At 44.0% G+C, this 16,149-nt stretch overlaps 1 protein-coding gene across 3 annotated transcripts in view; it reads left to right on the top strand.

The window, feature by feature from the left end:
* slit3 (slit homolog 3 (Drosophila)) overlaps positions 1 to 15,132 on the top strand; it is a 159,240-nt gene extending 144,108 nt beyond the window's left edge. For all 3 annotated transcript variants that reach the window (XM_057043058.1, XM_057043059.1, XM_057043060.1), the window contains 10 exons: positions 1,751 to 1,890; positions 3,282 to 3,375; positions 4,145 to 4,282; positions 4,475 to 4,715; positions 5,770 to 5,900; positions 11,640 to 11,794; positions 12,003 to 12,145; positions 12,262 to 12,419; positions 12,543 to 12,748; positions 12,831 to 15,132. In XM_057043058.1, the coding sequence (XP_056899038.1) occupies positions 1,751 to 1,890; positions 3,282 to 3,375; positions 4,145 to 4,282; positions 4,475 to 4,715; positions 5,770 to 5,900; positions 11,640 to 11,794; positions 12,003 to 12,145; positions 12,262 to 12,419; positions 12,543 to 12,748; positions 12,831 to 13,084 (1,660 nt within the window). In that variant the 3' untranslated portion in view covers positions 13,085 to 15,132. The remainder of the gene's footprint in view (positions 1 to 1,750; positions 1,891 to 3,281; positions 3,376 to 4,144; positions 4,283 to 4,474; positions 4,716 to 5,769; positions 5,901 to 11,639; positions 11,795 to 12,002; positions 12,146 to 12,261; positions 12,420 to 12,542; positions 12,749 to 12,830) is intronic.
* Positions 15,133 to 16,149: the final 1,017 nt, after the last annotated feature.

Raw genomic sequence — 16,149 nt, 5'->3', positions numbered from 1 at the left:
TAATCAGTTTGGGATATTCAATAGCTCCAATTAAATTCCGTTTTTCAGCAGAAAACCATTTGTCAAAGTGTGTATTTTAAATGTCAGGACGGGGATTTGATTAGGAGAACTCTGTGACTCTGTCTGTCCCGTCCTCCCTTCCATCGTCTGTTTGCTTCTCGTGGGAACACTCAACGGGAAAACTTTCATTTGACTCTTTTATTATTCCCCACTTTTGCCTCTTTGGAGGCAATAATTGGACATTAATGTCCGAGTCTGCAGACGGTGAATTACACAGGAGATGCGTCGGCCGGTCAGCTATAGCGAGCGCCTCTGCAGCTCTCCTCGGTTGGCCGACTGCAGTTAAAATACCTCTGCAATTCCGTCGTTCAGGCAGCATTAAATCGAGTTAATGTATTTGGCAATAACATGGTGAGACAATGGGGAATGGATGAGGGAAGGACTAGTGAAAAAAAAACAGCATGAAGCTAAAGATTGGCCAAGATTGGTCCATTTTAGATATAAATTTAGGGAGGGGAATTATTCATAGAGTATACACTCTTCTGTACCATCTGGATGCATCTATTGCAAGATTTAGCTTCGGAGGGGTAGCGAGTGAGTATCATATACGGTGTTTGGGGGGTGAGATAAGGGTTGGCGTGAGAAAACTTCTGTGAGGCAGCAACTTTAGATTAAAGCCAGAACGAGAGGAGAACAAAGAGAATCAAACAGGAACAAAAAAAAGTCGGTATAAGTTTTACAGGTGCACAGGAAGGAGAAGTTCTGAGGATACAGCCACTAATAAATATATGCATGCCTGCACGCCTGTGTGTGTGTGTGTGTGTGTGTGTGTGTGTGTGTGTGTGTGTGTGTGTGTGTGTGTGTGTGTGTGTGTGTGTGTCTACTTCTTACTTACCAGTCCTGAAATGACTTTCCCTATCCTGGGTGTTTTTGATGACCTTGCTCCAAGTTTTCATGGGCCAGCTGTACTTCTGCAGCTGCGGTCTAATCTATCAAAGTTCTGTTTCGGGGCACCGGTGGGGGGTTACCTAAAGGTGTCGCTGGTACTTTGAGTGCAGATGTTCTCCTATAAACAGTTACTCTCACCCAACTGCGATGCAAAGATTGGCGCAACGAGGGCGGTAGCATAAATGTGGAGATGGGAGCAGGACGGTCATCAGTGGGACTGGAGGGAGGCGGATGAATGGAACAGTCTGATAAGAGTCCAACAACAGTGGCATCAAACTAGTAAAGAAGCGCTCGGTTCTCTCTCCTGAGCTCTGAGTGGGGGTTCGGTTTCTTTCAGTGTTTGACTTTAGAAGCTCCAGGAACTTTTCATCTCCTTTAATAATACATCCCCCTCCAAAAAGAGGAAAAATAGTGCTGGGAAAACAATGCGCTGAATAAATAAATGCCCCTGCTCCTCTTCTTTAGTGCCGGAGGACATTGCCAGTGAGTTTTTATGTGAGAGAATAATGGTTTAAACTTTGAACAGGCACATTAAAATTTCATTTAGTTGTAATGTCAGGCATGAAATGCTCTTTTTTTAACCTCTAAATATGGAAATGCTGAAGCTCAAAAGTGTAAAGAAAAACAAAAGAGGACAGGACACGTGAATACAGTGTGCAGCATTACCTGAGTAGAGGTCTGCGTTAACAATGTGAAGAAGAGAACTGGTGCCCCCTTCCTAAAATTGTGAAAGGAACTCTACTCATAAAGAATTCGACATCTAATAATAAACCTCCTGTCTTATGTCTCTGCGTGTCTGTAGCTGCGTGTGCCCGCCAGGTTTTGAGGGCCAGCGCTGCGAGACAAACCCCGATGACTGCGAGGACAACGACTGTGAGAACAACTCCACCTGCGTGGATGGGGTCAACAACTACACCTGCGTCTGTCCACCCAACTACACAGGTGAACCCCATCGATCACGGCGCTGTTATTCTTCAAAGCCTTGGTCTCTGCTCCTCAGAGACAAGTAGGGTCATCAAGTCCATGCAGCACTGCAGGCACACACACACTTTCCATGTTGCTTGAATGGTGGCTGTGTAATGGGCAGCCACTCTGCAGTGACCTCAGACTGCTCCTATGGGAGTTTGGAGAAAAAGGCAGAGAGAGAGAGAGAGAGAGAGAGAGAGAGAGAGAGAGAGCAGCATTGGTAGAGAACTGGTAACAGGAAAATGACAAAGAGCAAAGAAACAGCCATCCAAGGCCTGAAACAGCAAAGCAGAGGGCCGTTCTGGCTCGCTGGAGTCCGACAAACTGTAACTAAACTGCTGACGGAGAAGTTAAGTTTTCCCGTCCTCTAAAACACACACAGCTGCTCTCCTTTGACACTGGATCCCAGTCAATACATACACGCCGGCGCTCACCATGTCATTATCATTTTTGGCGTGAAACAGCGTCTCGCGCTGCCAACGGCCTCACCGCATACGGCAAATGCGCACACATGAATGCTTACACGCAGGAATACAGCTGCTTCTTTTGGCTCTGACCCCCCCACCGCTCAGTGCAGCGAAGCGTCAGGTGTCACATTAACTGGACGGTCTTCTGCTGGTCGCACAGGTTTCCTCACAACTGTCAAGCGGGACTGTCACATCGTGTGTTTCATTTTTACCAACCGGGGGGAAATTTAAGCTTAAAAGCTCGATTTTAGGTCATCATTCCAGAAAACTCCTTGTTGTTGAGCGCATTTTTGACGGCGTCCAAAAGTCCGGGACTTGTCTTTTCCGCAAATATGCTTCTGATAAGTTAACAGGCTTGTGTAGTCAGTAGATCCACATTGCTGTCTAATGTCGTTATCATTAATTCCTCTTAAAGGGTTACAGAAATTTTTGGACATTTGGCTTCATTGGAACCGGTCCTCAGTTGGTCTTTGACTTAAATTAAAGTCTATTAGTAATTTATGAAGCTAATCCTTTCATTTTTGAATAATTACATAGAGTGTTTGTTAATTAAAAAGTGCCACAGCTAAATTAATAAACTAGGAAGGACAAAATTGGGATTAAAGCTCTAAAGCACCTGAACAGAAGCCTGGCAGTGACTGACGGGGTGGGACTGAAGCGGCAGCAGTATTTTAGAGCATGAGGGCAATAATGGGAAGGTGTTTGACCCCTCTCAACAGCCCCTCTAACTCGGGGTGTGAGAGTCTACCCTCACACTTTCAATTTTGATTCTCATATCACGACTTTAAATCTTTCCAATTTTTAGTTCACAAAGCAATTTTAGTTTTAGTTTAAGCGCGAATACAAAAAGTCAACAGTAACAGCATTGCTAAAGTATTAACATTTTCATTGTGTCACCAGGCGACCTGTGCGAGGAGGTGATCGATCCTTGTCTCCATGGTTTCGACCCCTGTCAGCACGACTCCAAGTGCGTCCGGGTGGGCCGCAGTTACAGGTGAGTGACAGCTTTGGAGGCGGTCAGCGCCGAAGGGGTCAGAGGTCACATCAATAAGCGAAGAGGTCAGAAGTATGACGCTTTAGTGGGACAAGGAGAAGAGAGGCGGTCGAAGCCACTCGCCGGTCTGGGGCCTTGATACCAACACTCGGATTTCTTAGTCCTGTTATTTTTCTCTCTCTGCTCTGTTTTCTCCTACATCAACCTTTAACCTCCAAAGTGTGTAAGATTCATAATAATATATCGTTGGACATTGAATATAATATCCACAGACGTACTTTACAGAGTTTAAAATAACTTTGACACTAATTGCTGTCCCTTTTTTCACGCGATATTTATACAAATATTGATGTTGGTCCAGCTCCACAGTTGCTAGAATGCTGCTTTGTCAGTAATAATCTGTCACATTTGCAGTTTGAAGCTACAATTCAAATCCCACTGCTAATTTCCAGATGTATTTATGACACCGAGACTTTGGACTGGAAATACTTGTGGATGCTGTTATGCTGAAAACAACTTTGTTAATATCCAGCTTAGACTTTGACGTTCTTTAGGAATATCCTATATGGAGGATATCAGCCCAGATAATGAGTTTATACAACAATATCCTCAATTATGCCTCTGTTTTATGATTCACATTAAGCATAAAGGGGCAATTTGTGCCATTCTTCTCTTGTTTAATGGTTTTGAAATAGGAAATTTGTTCAATCTCATGTGTCGTGCAAATAATGTAGTGAAACAGTAATCCCATTTTTCTGTAACACTTCAGATGCGAGTGTTTACCGGGCTATGTGGGCCAGCAGTGCGAGCAGGACTATAATGACTGTCTGGAAAACAAGTGTCAACACGGAGCAGAGTGTGTGGATGCTGTCAATGGCTACACCTGCGTCTGCAAAGAGGGTTTCAGGTGAGCCTCACACAATTAGGCAGCTTGGACAGACACAGTGGACGAGGAGTGGGACCAGACACCTCGGTCCTGATTGTACCACTTAGTCAATCTCTTCATTAGGAAGCCATGTTAACGTGAGGTTTACCAACCCAAACTAACCGTCCCTGTCAGAGTCCAAAAGTCGCCTTCTGTTTCTGCCCCCCTTCACAGTGGGCTGTTCTGTGAGAACCCTCCGCCAATGATCCTGCTGCAGACCAGCCCCTGCGACCAGTCAGACTGCCAGAACGGCGCCCAGTGCCTGGTGGTTGCCGGGGAGCCCGTTTGCCGCTGCACGCCTGGTTTCTATGGCAGCAAATGTGACACGATCTCCACTGTTCACTTCTTGGGTCGTGACGCATACATGGAGCTGCCAGGCGCAAAGCTCCGTCCGTCGGCACATATTTCATTCCAGGTGAGACCGCTGCCAAAAAAACCTCCTCTCATTGATATTTATAGTGAAGTTCATTAATATTTCCGCCTCTGCCTAATAATGGAATCCTATCCTTGTCAGACCTTGGGAATGGAGAAGCCATGTTCTGCTGCGGTGTTTTAAAAACACAACATCTGCTGCGCTCTCTGTTTTCACTGTATAATGAGCTCTGGAAACAGAGTTTGTGTGTCTGTAGCTTGCGTTGCAGACACCTGAGGGCTAGAACCCGATAGAGACATATGTCCTTCCATTTTGGAAAGGAAATCGCGAGTGGGTGAAGAGAAACAAGAAACAGACAGCTCTCTAATTGATATTTACCACCTGTTTGGATCTGTGTGCTTCTGAATTTCTGCCAGGACCTTTCAATGTCACGGCCAAAGCCCTTAAAAGTCAACCGAGAAGCCCGGAGAGGCAAAAGAAAGAAAATGAAAAACGACTGAAAGAGCCACAGCACTTCATAAATCACTTTCCCCCTCTTTTCTCCTCAGCTTTTTCTTGCTCTCCCGCAACCTACATCTTTCCCTCTCTCCTCTTCAGCCAATGTTCTTCATCCTTCTCCCACTCTCTCGTTCTCATGCGCTTGTCTCTACCTGCTTTCTCGCCTCACCTCCTTCTCTTCTTTTCTCCGGCAGCTTGTTAGCAGGTGTTGACTTGGCCATGCTCCATTGAAGCCATGCAAAGGTGTTAAGTGCTTGGCCCCTTGGCCTCATTTCCACTCTCTAGTTAGTTAGCGCTTAGCAGAGCGCACGAGCGAGTGTGGCATGTCAAGTGTGTGAGCGTGGGAGGGATGCATGAGTGCCCCTTTTCAGGGTTCACTGGTGTAAAATATATATTTTAAAGTGATTTTTATACAGTAATTATAGCTTTACAGGGGGAAGCACCAGCTTGATTAATTTAGCGCCTTTGGTATATAGCCTGCTGCTATTTCCTGCAGCACCACCATAAAAAATCTATGTTGGTTTGCAGCACCAAAACGGCATCTGAGATCAGTAAGAATCTGACCAACGGGTGTCCCTTATCTGATTGTCTCCTCCAGGTGGCCACAGAGAAAGACAATGGCATTTTGTTGTATAAGGATGACCACGACCCACTGGCTCTGGAACTGTACCAGGGGCACATACGGCTAATCTACGACATCACCAACTACCCACCCACCACTGTGTATAGGTAGGACACACACTCATACACAACCTGATCAAATCTTCCTGGTCATCCACAATGAATTGATTTGCTGGATTCCAATAAATGCAACCGTTCGGGATGCAAGTTGCATATTTCTTTAACATTGTTCAGTCACATGATACATATTTATTTTTAGGGATTAATACTGACACATGTGGATTTCATCATAGTAATGCGGTGCACTAAAACACTTGCATTGGAAGACAGCAAGAGCCATAAAATCAACTGTGTGGGTATGAATAGCTGTAATAATTGTAATCCAGGGAAGTCTTTCACTCAGACTGTGTGGGAGCACAGAACTCCTCCAGGGACGGGGATAATAAAAATAAAGTCATATACGAAAAAGTTTTCCCATACAGGCCAAGAGTCCAGAAAACTACTGAAAAATCGGTTAGGTTTATCCATAAAATAAAACTACTGAAACCAGCACAGATGTCACACATGCTACCGCTGAATATAGACGGTCCTTATATGAGGCGTTCCCTTCATAAACACACAGGAATCCAGAAAAATTCCGCGATAATCCCGGGTCTCTGCTCACGTCCCTGAGTGAAACCCGGCGAGAACCTCTCCCCGTAAAGCAAGCAAGGCCTCACCGAAGGGGTCGGCGTGTCAATCCCGGGATATTATCTCAACTGTACTCACTCTGTCATAGGAACAGATATGCTTTAGGAAGTGATACCAGGGGTAATCCTGGAAGAGGACACTCATGTTTTCATTCATTATGATGGGATTTTTAAAAAACAATAGCATGTGCTGAAATATTTAACATACAGTAAACATCCCTCTGGAAGACACTGGAAACTAGAAAGAATCAAATTTAACCCCACAGTAATACCAGTATTCATATATGTGTACAGGTAGGATCTGATAGTAACGTGTGGATGTAGCACAGACACACTTGTGCAAACCACTGTCTACTTTATTGACTTTACCTATAAAAAGATGGTTTATTGGACTGAGCACAGTTCTGCCGCTGCAACCGAGAGCGGCAGTGGCGCCGTTCAGCAGCACATGATGGAACCCAAAGACATCGGCTCCGACACACAATCATCAGCTCACTCAATACCAAAATTTATTACACCGACTTCGGATCAGAGGGATCCTGGACGAGACGGCAAATGTTAGTTTAGCTAAATAAACTGAGCGATATGCTGCGAGTGGGGATTTTATTGATTTCTTGTCTATTTAGCATCCTTGGGATGTATTTCACTCCGGGACTTTTGGCTTTTTAATCACATGACTCTGGTTTTAGACGTGTAAGTCTCCTCTGATGTGTCTGTGGATCGAGGCAAGGTCACAGCGTGAGGGGGAGGCATGTGGGGGAGGAACAGGGAGACTTGCTGTGACTATTCTGATCAGAATATTCAGCAGGTTCATTACAAATTTGACTTTAGGATTAGGGCATGGTATATTATAAACCTGCACGCAGCCACTGGAGAAGAAAGAATTTTACCGCGTCAAGGACGAGGTTGCTGCTGCAGGAGGTTTTTCACTTGTGATGAAATTATGATTTTTCTGTCTGCATGTGAATTTATTGAAAAGTCATATTTGCTCCATGAAGAATCATACATATATAGCTTTTTTGGTTGGTACAGTCTTCGAGGTGTCATCCTGATGCAGATTCGGGCTTTAGCACCATGCTGTGTACTGAGCGCGGTGTCATTATTCAGTGATGGGATGTTATATTCAGCAGCATTCAGCTTCTATCGAGTGGATTTGGTTGTGCTGAGATCTCCATTCTGACAATACGGATGCATACAAACACCTTAATTATGATAATAATGTGCTTGGGTGCTCCTCCAGAGAGGCTGGAGGAGGAGAGGATAGATGTGAAGAGCCGATCTGGGTGGAAAAACCCAGATGATGATGAAAATGATGGTTGGCTATTAAATCAACAGGCTGCCATTTGTGGATTACTGCTGCTTTCAGTCTGTCTCCTCGTTCATAAGTTACATCTGCAGACAGCGACCAGAGTGGTCGACTGTTAATTTCAGCCATTGCCTTCAAATCAACGTTAAAAAGGCCAGTTCACTCAAAAGATCTTTCAACAATTGTGCTGTTTGAATAATTTAAATGGCTTAAAAACCTGAACAAGGAAGAAATCATTTGAGAAAAAGTCAGAAAGGAATGAGAAAATGGAAATTACAGCGGGAATTCAATTAGGCTGTACGTGACACAGGTGCGGGGGGGGGGGGTTAAAAAGGTTGAGAGGCGGGGGGGACTGTCAATGGGATGTATAAAAGGACAGAATGATCAGTTAAGAGGTAGAGGCAGATGGGGTGATAGCCGGAAAGACAGATGGACAGAGAGATAACAGTAAAATACAGGGTTTTCTGCCCAAGTGGTTAAAAAAACAGCATAGAAGATGGACAGATAGAAACTGTGGAAATGAAAAGATGATGACAGTTGAACAGCAGGGCATACAGGAGATGAGTCAGGGTTGACAGATGGATGGAGTGAAGAGCAGAGGGGAAGTAAACCACAGAATGAGTCAGGGCATTACCCCAGTCTGGTCCAGTTAAGCTGACAGGGGCCACGCCCGAGACAGACGGACAGAAATGAGTTCACGAGTTCATTAGGAGGAGGAAGTTCACAGCGATGATGAGAACTCAGACCCTGCTTTTATTCCCTAATGTCAGGCCTACTTCACCCTTCAAATGTGCCTTCTTCAGATGGCACCAGGCTAAAGGATGCAAATCTGCCCTCATTTGGAAACACAGCGTGATCTCACTCAAACCGCATGGCAGACCCGATACAACTGATACTATCCTGTATGGCGTAACCGCCGCCATTTCTGGCACATCCCAACCATGGCACCGTCCGCACAGCCGCTGCGGTTGTACAAGCGAAGGCCAGGGAGCGGTGCCAGGCCCCGGGATGCTTCTGTTGGTCGGTTATCTGGTGTGGAAACCAGAGAGACGGGGGAGTCGTGTTCGGGCCTGATTCTGACGAGGGGATGAAATGTAGCGGTGGAGGCCAACATGAACTCACAGGGCGCCGTCTCCAGTTTGTTCTATTTTTACCACTTGGTTTTAAAGATACAGACATGCAGCATTAAAAACCTCAATGTTAGGTGTGTGCTTTCTCCTTGTGTGGATCCTTTTAAAGCAGTTTAGAACAAAAATGGGAATAAAAGATGATAAAATGTTGGGAAGCTGATACTAAAAACAGAGGCCTAAGCTTGTTGGGTAGACTGAAGTGATGTAAATCCATCTGAACTGGTCGACCAAGAAGCAACCAGTGAGGAATCATGCTGTTGTGCAGCTGCTGTCCCTTCAGTGACTAATTGAGGTTAGCACAGCATTATGGAAATGGGATGTCAGCCTGCTGAACATCATTTTAATCAGATTGGGCTCGTACACACAAATACACAGACAGGACCACATATGCGGTTTGTGATCATTGCGAAGCATATTCCTACCATATTTGCACACAAACGCAGACTTGCATTTGCACACAAACACACGAGCATCACTGTCAAACACACACAAACACAAACACCACAAACGAGGCTCAGAATCACAGACAATGCTCCCATCACCTAATTAGATTTAACTGTGGAAACGGTTTCCCACATACTTTCTTCATTTAAATATTCTTTTTTTTGTAGTGTGAGCTACAGTCAGAGATGATTACTGCTCTGATTTCATATGATTTAGATTCTGTTTGTGTTTTTGCTCTTCTGTTGGCTTTATACTCGTACATGTGCCCAATCATGGGCTGTAATGGTTGAGTAACTGGAAACTGGCGTCCTATGAGGGACTGAGGGAAAACGATGCGTGCAAAAGAGACAGAGGCAGTTTAGATGTGCTCTTGCTCAGACACATGTCTAGAGTTCACCTACAGCAGCAAAAACACATGCAGATTCATCACAATGAGGTTGCCTTTGAATGCTTTTCAAACCAGGAATGACAACAATGACGCGCTCTCCAGCAGCTGCTCAAACGTTTGTCGTCTACTGCCACCTAGTGAGCATCAGCGGTCATAGCAGGACTCTTCGGGGAGACTATATGCTGGGGGGGGGACTGTGAATTGAAGTCAAGAATGTCTTAAAAGGCTTGTTTGATTTAACTTTTTGTGACACTTGAGCAAATTTAAAAGGGGATGAAGTGCTTATAGAAGGGAAGTGGAGAATCTTTAGAAGAGCAAAAAACTGACTGTTGTCAGAAAGGTAGAGGAGGATGTGAGTGAACTGGCAGGGTGGAAAAGAGATGAGAGGCATAAAGGGTGAGGCTAAGACACCGAGAGAGGAAGAGACAAGACAAAGTGACCGAGGAAATGCAAAGGGAAGATAAGAAAGCGTTGTACTCGGATGCAGCAGCCCTGTTTGAGATCATTATTTAATTACATGCCTCCCACAGTGAGCTGAATTGATTCACTAAGGCAATGAGGAAAGATTGACAACATCATTGAAAATAATTATAAATACAAGTTGTTCTAGAAGTCAAAAAGGTCAAACTACACACGATGTAGGAGCAGCTTGTTTTATCTGAGATAAACTAAATGAAGAGTAAAACCAATAAAAAGCTCCCATGAATCAGACATTGTATGAAAAATGTATAGTTGGTTTCACCACCACTAGACATGAGAAAATGGAAGAAAAATAAAAGTCAGCCAGGGGGGTGCCACCAATCCAGAGGGATCAGGTGGATCACATCAGGTCACCTGATTAACCATTTGACCATCACCTGTGAAAAGGCAACAGGTTCTCCCTGTAGACACTGAGGAGCTGCTGTGACCCAGCGGATGTAATCAGACTGGCATTGGCTGATGTGACCCCCCCCCCCCCCCCTTCCTGGTTTTGATGGACTATATAAACACAACAACAACCTTCAGCTCTGGCTCTCTGACCCTGTCTGTTGTGTCTTTTTATGCTAAACTGAAACACTTGTTTCCTAACTAAACCTCTGGATCAGTCCCTGAAGGAGCCCAGCAGCTCTAAATGTGACCGGGTTGGTGTCCAGGCGCTCGCCTCTCCCGTCAAACGCATGCATCTGCAGCTGGGCTGGATGTGTAGGTGCAGTTCTCTCCGTCCATTCCTCTTGAAGAGTCGAGCTGTCTACGTGGGGCCACCAGCAGGAAGAGGGGCTTCACTTGTTCTTGTGTGTTTTTGATTTTTCTGCCCCTCCTCTCGGGGGGGAGAAGGAAGAACTTCAGGCGTAAACAGAGGAACAGTCAAATTTACCACCCCAACGCCCCCCTCCCTCATCTCACCCCGTTCCCCCTTTTGGCCGTGCCAAACCACTGTCTCTAAAACTGTCTGTCTCCTTTCTGGCAAAAACCATTTAGTGGGAAACTTCAGACGCACTCATTCACACACACACTCGTGCACACACACTCGTACACACACACACACACACACACACACACACACACACACACACACACAAACGGGCTTTCTTCTCAGGGTCACATGTGGTGCAAAAGGTCAGGATGCAGGGTTCTTCTTCTCTTCAGTCATTCATGAAAACAATATAACATTGTGGTCCAGTTGTTTCTGGACAGTTTTTCCTTGCTTTTTCACTGGTTTTGGTCAGTGTGCAAACATTACAGGATGAAAAATCACTTGATTTGAAGATATTTGGAGCCTGTTTTCTATCAAGCATTTACAGTTGTGTTTCTTTTCCTCTCCTTAATTCCCCCATCTGGTGTAGAAGTTAACAGTAATTTATCATAATAGGAACCACACTGAAAGCCTGTTTTCATATGTGTGTGTGACAGTGTGGAGTCGGTGAATGACGGGCTTTTCCACACAGTAGAGCTGTTGATACAGAACCATTCACTCGGCCTGCTGGTGGACAACGGTGCCCTAAAGAGTCTGGGAAAGCTGGCGCGTCAGCCGTCCGTGGACCACAACTCTCAACTTTACATAGGAGGTGAGCCGAGACACAGGCAAACTTCCAGGTCATAGATCAGCTAGAGAATGAGATGCTAATTTCCCTGGTGGACACCCCCTAAAGGGATCAATAAAGTACTCTTGAATTGTATTCTTGCTCAGAGATTACATCGCGCCGAACCTTGTGCGAACGTCCTGTTTCCTTTTTTTTCTAAATTTCCCTTGTGTGTCTTCTTCTGACCCACCAGGAGCTCCGTCTCAGGTGGTGGCGTCAGGTCTGCGTCCCGGGCCTGATCGTTCCCCCCAGGCCTTTAATGGCTGCATACACAATGTCCGAATCAACGGCGAGGCTCAAGACCTGAGTTACCGGACAGCAGGAGAGGGAGGCAAAGTAAGACCTGAGGGAACATTGCTTGTATTCTAGTTTCTAACCCTGCTCACTGGGGTTACACATCCGGTCCTTTTTTCCTAATCAGCTTCCTGTAATTGCGTTTCTCCCGTCACCAGAGCCACGGCGTTCTTGCAGGGTGTCACTCCTGCAGTGTTTGTGCCGAGGGAACGTGTAGGGAGGGAGGAGAGGCCGGAGTAACGTGTGACTGCCCCCCAGGACGAGACGGGGCTTTGTGTTCCCAGATGACAGGACCCAACCCCTGCCTGAGCAACCGGTAACCCTACAGCAGGGAGACGCGCAAGCATTTTAAAAACTCGCTTCAGTCTCGCCAAACAGTCAGATAAAACGCACAGCTCCACAGGTGCTTCATTGTCCTGGCGTCTTGTTGTTCCTCCAGATGTTCTCACGGTCAGTGTGTGCCAAAGGGAGACTCCTACAGTTGCAAGTGCAGCAAAGGCTACCAGGGTCAGTACTGCGATCGACGGCTGGAGCCTCCGGCCTGCAGGGGGCAGCACTGCGGGAATGGGGAGTGTCGCCTTTCGGAGAGCGGGGCGCCCGTCTGTCACTGTCAGCCAGGATATACCGGGCCCACCTGTGACACGGGTAAATGATGTCTGTTCAAAATGAAGATTGGAATTATTAAATCAGTCAAAATTGGTAAACATTTGTCTCATTTGATGTGCAGAGTTCACGTGTCAGGGAGAGATGGTCAGGGAGCAGCTGAAGCGCCACCAGCCACTCAGAACATGTACGTCCACCAGTAAGATCCCCCGGATGGACTGTCCCCGATCCTGCCAGGCAGCAGCACCCACAGGTGTTTGTTGTGGGGTCACCAAGAGCAGGAGGAGGAAGGTGGTTTTCTGCTGCACCGACGGCACCTCGTACTCCGAAGAGATGGAAACTGCTCTGGAATGTGGCTGCTTCAAGTGCCCCTTGTAATGTTTTGGTTTTATTATTAGATTCGATTTTAAATACAACTCGCAGCCATTTTTGTGTTTTTTTTATTTTATTTTTTCCCCACAACGAACTGTCGCCCCGAGACCAGTTGCGGAGCGCCTCCCATGTGATTTAATTCTAGTTTTTTACATTCAGTCTGCACAACCTGGTTGACAAAACAATTCATAAACAAAAATGGGACTTTTTTTTGACAGAGAAAATATATTGTAAGATAAGTGAGGAAAGAAACATAGAACTTATTTTTATTATGAATTTTTTTCTCTAAAAGATAAAAGGACTGATAAGTTGTTTTTAATGTTGATTATATATTGTTACATAGTATGAAATGTTATTTTGTACCTTTGTAATAAAAAAGTATGCAACAAACTAGATTAACATTCCTTAAAAGTATATGAACCTCTGTATATGTATAAATATTTACCCTAATTCAGTGGTTTTATATGTTCCAAAGTGTATTTGCATGTTATAATGTGAGCGCTATATGTGGGAAGCTTTGGACACTGAGCGAGAAGAGCTCCCTGCATTCCACAAGGCGGAGAATTCAGTATTTTGTTGTCCTGCCCTCAGAGACTAAATGGAACTGTGCCTAGCTAACTTTCTTCACTATATAACGGACATCTTCCTCACGCCGAAAATAACACGAGTCAACATGGATACACCAATTTGAATAATGTGTAACTTCTGTGGTTTTCTGTTACTCACCAGACCTTGAGCCACATTAGATTAGACTTTAAATATATGTTTTATTCATTGAAATATATAAATTGTCAGTCAAATTATTATTGTTGCAAGAAAATAATCATCAGCCTCATGGGAGCCAAGTATGCAATACTATGACTTCCCGCTAGATGGAGACAGTGCCACTAATAAGAGTCACAGTGGCTGATGTTCACTGTTGGAGTGTAAACGGCATAATGCAAATTGAACTTATCCAAGTCAGTTTTTCTAAGTTACTGCTTGAACCCCTCGGTAAATTTAATGATGAGTGCCTTAACCGCTTCATTAGTAAGGGTCTTTGAGGTTGTCACCAATGCTGACTCACTTTTACATTAACTCAAGAGGAATTCTTCTGAGAGTGCAGCGAACCGTTCAAAACTTTGCCAAAAATCTGCTTTATATTTTGCCCTCAACACTAGGACTGTGTAGTTTATTTACAAAGTGCCTTGGTCAGTTTATTTGAAACCATGTGATGACCCCAAAACTGGTTTTCACTGATTCACTGTGATCTAAAATGTTCTGTTTTTTTGTTTTTTTTGTTTTTTTTACATTTGGTTGATGGTTGACAAATTATGATGTTTAATTAACAACAGAGAGGCAATTTTAGAGCTACATCCTCTCACACATTTATAACATACAGGGCTATTTTTTTTTTTAAAATCATTATTATTCTATTTTTTATATTTACATTTCCCAGACAGACAGAGGGCCCCATTCTGAACCTTTACAGTATGACAAAATACCCTTTTTCCCTGACAGCATCATTAATTTAAAGAGGTGCCCCAAACTGCCTAACAAAATGGTTCTGTAGGTTACTAACATGGTTAAAGGTATATTAAGACTCTAATGTAACTACTACTGTATTGTTTTCTTTATATGCTGTTGCTTGGGTTATAACAGGTACAATTTATTCACAGACTTTAATCAGTTACAGTTCCACTGTGGTTGGTTTGAGACATATCAGTATTTTAATTATACAACACTTAGAACATCTCTGCTGTCCTGATCCTTTTTCATTCTGTCCCTCTTTCTCTTCTAATCGCTCCCTCTCCATTGTTGCATTGTTTGCATTTACAACAGGTCTTTCTCTTTTCGCCTTTATTTCTTCTTTTGACCACAAGCTCATTTCATGTTCCTACAGGTTTAGAATTTAACAGCAAACGGGAAAAAAAAGAAAACATCAGTTTTCATATCACCAATAAAAACTTGTCCTTTCTGTTTTGGAAGTTCTTGTCTTAGTAAAAATATGGAGATGTGACTGACAATTGAAACTTTTCTGAATGTTGAAATTAAACCACCATTGAAACTACAAAGCTTTTTTTTCCCCTCACCATGTGTGCTTGTGCGTGTTTGTGTGCGTACTCTGTCATTCCAGTCCAATATTTATGGGCTGTTTGTGCGTGTCTCCACTTCAGAAAACACCCATTTACAGGAACTTTTGCAGAGCTGCTACAGGGTAGGTACTTACATCAGCCCTGAAGATCTCCAGGGTGGGGCTAAGCTCTTTCCATGTTTACTTCCTGTTTTCTATGGTTTGATTTTTGCTATAATTTTATTTTTGCTTTTGGCAGTGCCCACGTGAAGCCATAGCCAAAACTGTCGTACAATGATCAAAAACTCATGCTGCCGCTCTCTTCTTGCGTTCTGTACTTGAACCAGTCCTTTCAGGAAACATTATTTGGCAGCACGGAATATATTTTCAATGCTATGCTGATGACACTCACCTATATTTATCCTTAAAAGCATGTTTCAAAGCCATAAAGTATTGGATGACCTCCAATTTCCTTCTGAATTTGGACAAAACTAAGGTCACTGTAGTTGGTCCCAAAGTGTCTCAGGGCTACCGTAGATAATTACAATAGATTGTGAGGAATTTTGTATTAACCTTTGACCAGGACCTGTCCTTTAAAATGCATATAAAAAAATCACAAGGAGCAGCTTTTATTTATCTTACTTTCAGGCTTGACTACGGTACCGGTATTCTAATTCTATATTTGCAGAATGTCCAAACAGATCTTTGAGAGTCAAAAATGTTCTCCTAGTTTAAGGCCCGGAGAGGTGAAGCTGCATTATATCGAGGATGGGGTCAGGATGTGGGTTTCTGTAAAGCGCATAGAGATGATATATAAAGATGAAGTGAACTGAATTTGGTTTACCTAAATTATCCATTCATAAACATCAAGGTTCAAAATTCTGTTATTGGTTTTGTGCTTCTACTGTGCCTATTTCTTTACATATTAATTATTGTGAGTGCTCAGAACGGCACCTATAAATAAATAAAATGATGTGGACTATGGTTACAGTGTATAGACTTTTCTTTTGATCTTTAA

This window comes from Takifugu flavidus, chromosome 9 (assembly GCF_003711565.1).
Source record: "Takifugu flavidus isolate HTHZ2018 chromosome 9, ASM371156v2, whole genome shotgun sequence".
Lineage (NCBI taxonomy): Eukaryota > Metazoa > Chordata > Actinopteri > Tetraodontiformes > Tetraodontidae > Takifugu > Takifugu flavidus.
The sequence above is the reverse complement of the archived record's forward strand: the minus strand, read 5'-3'. Positions and strand labels throughout refer to the sequence as shown.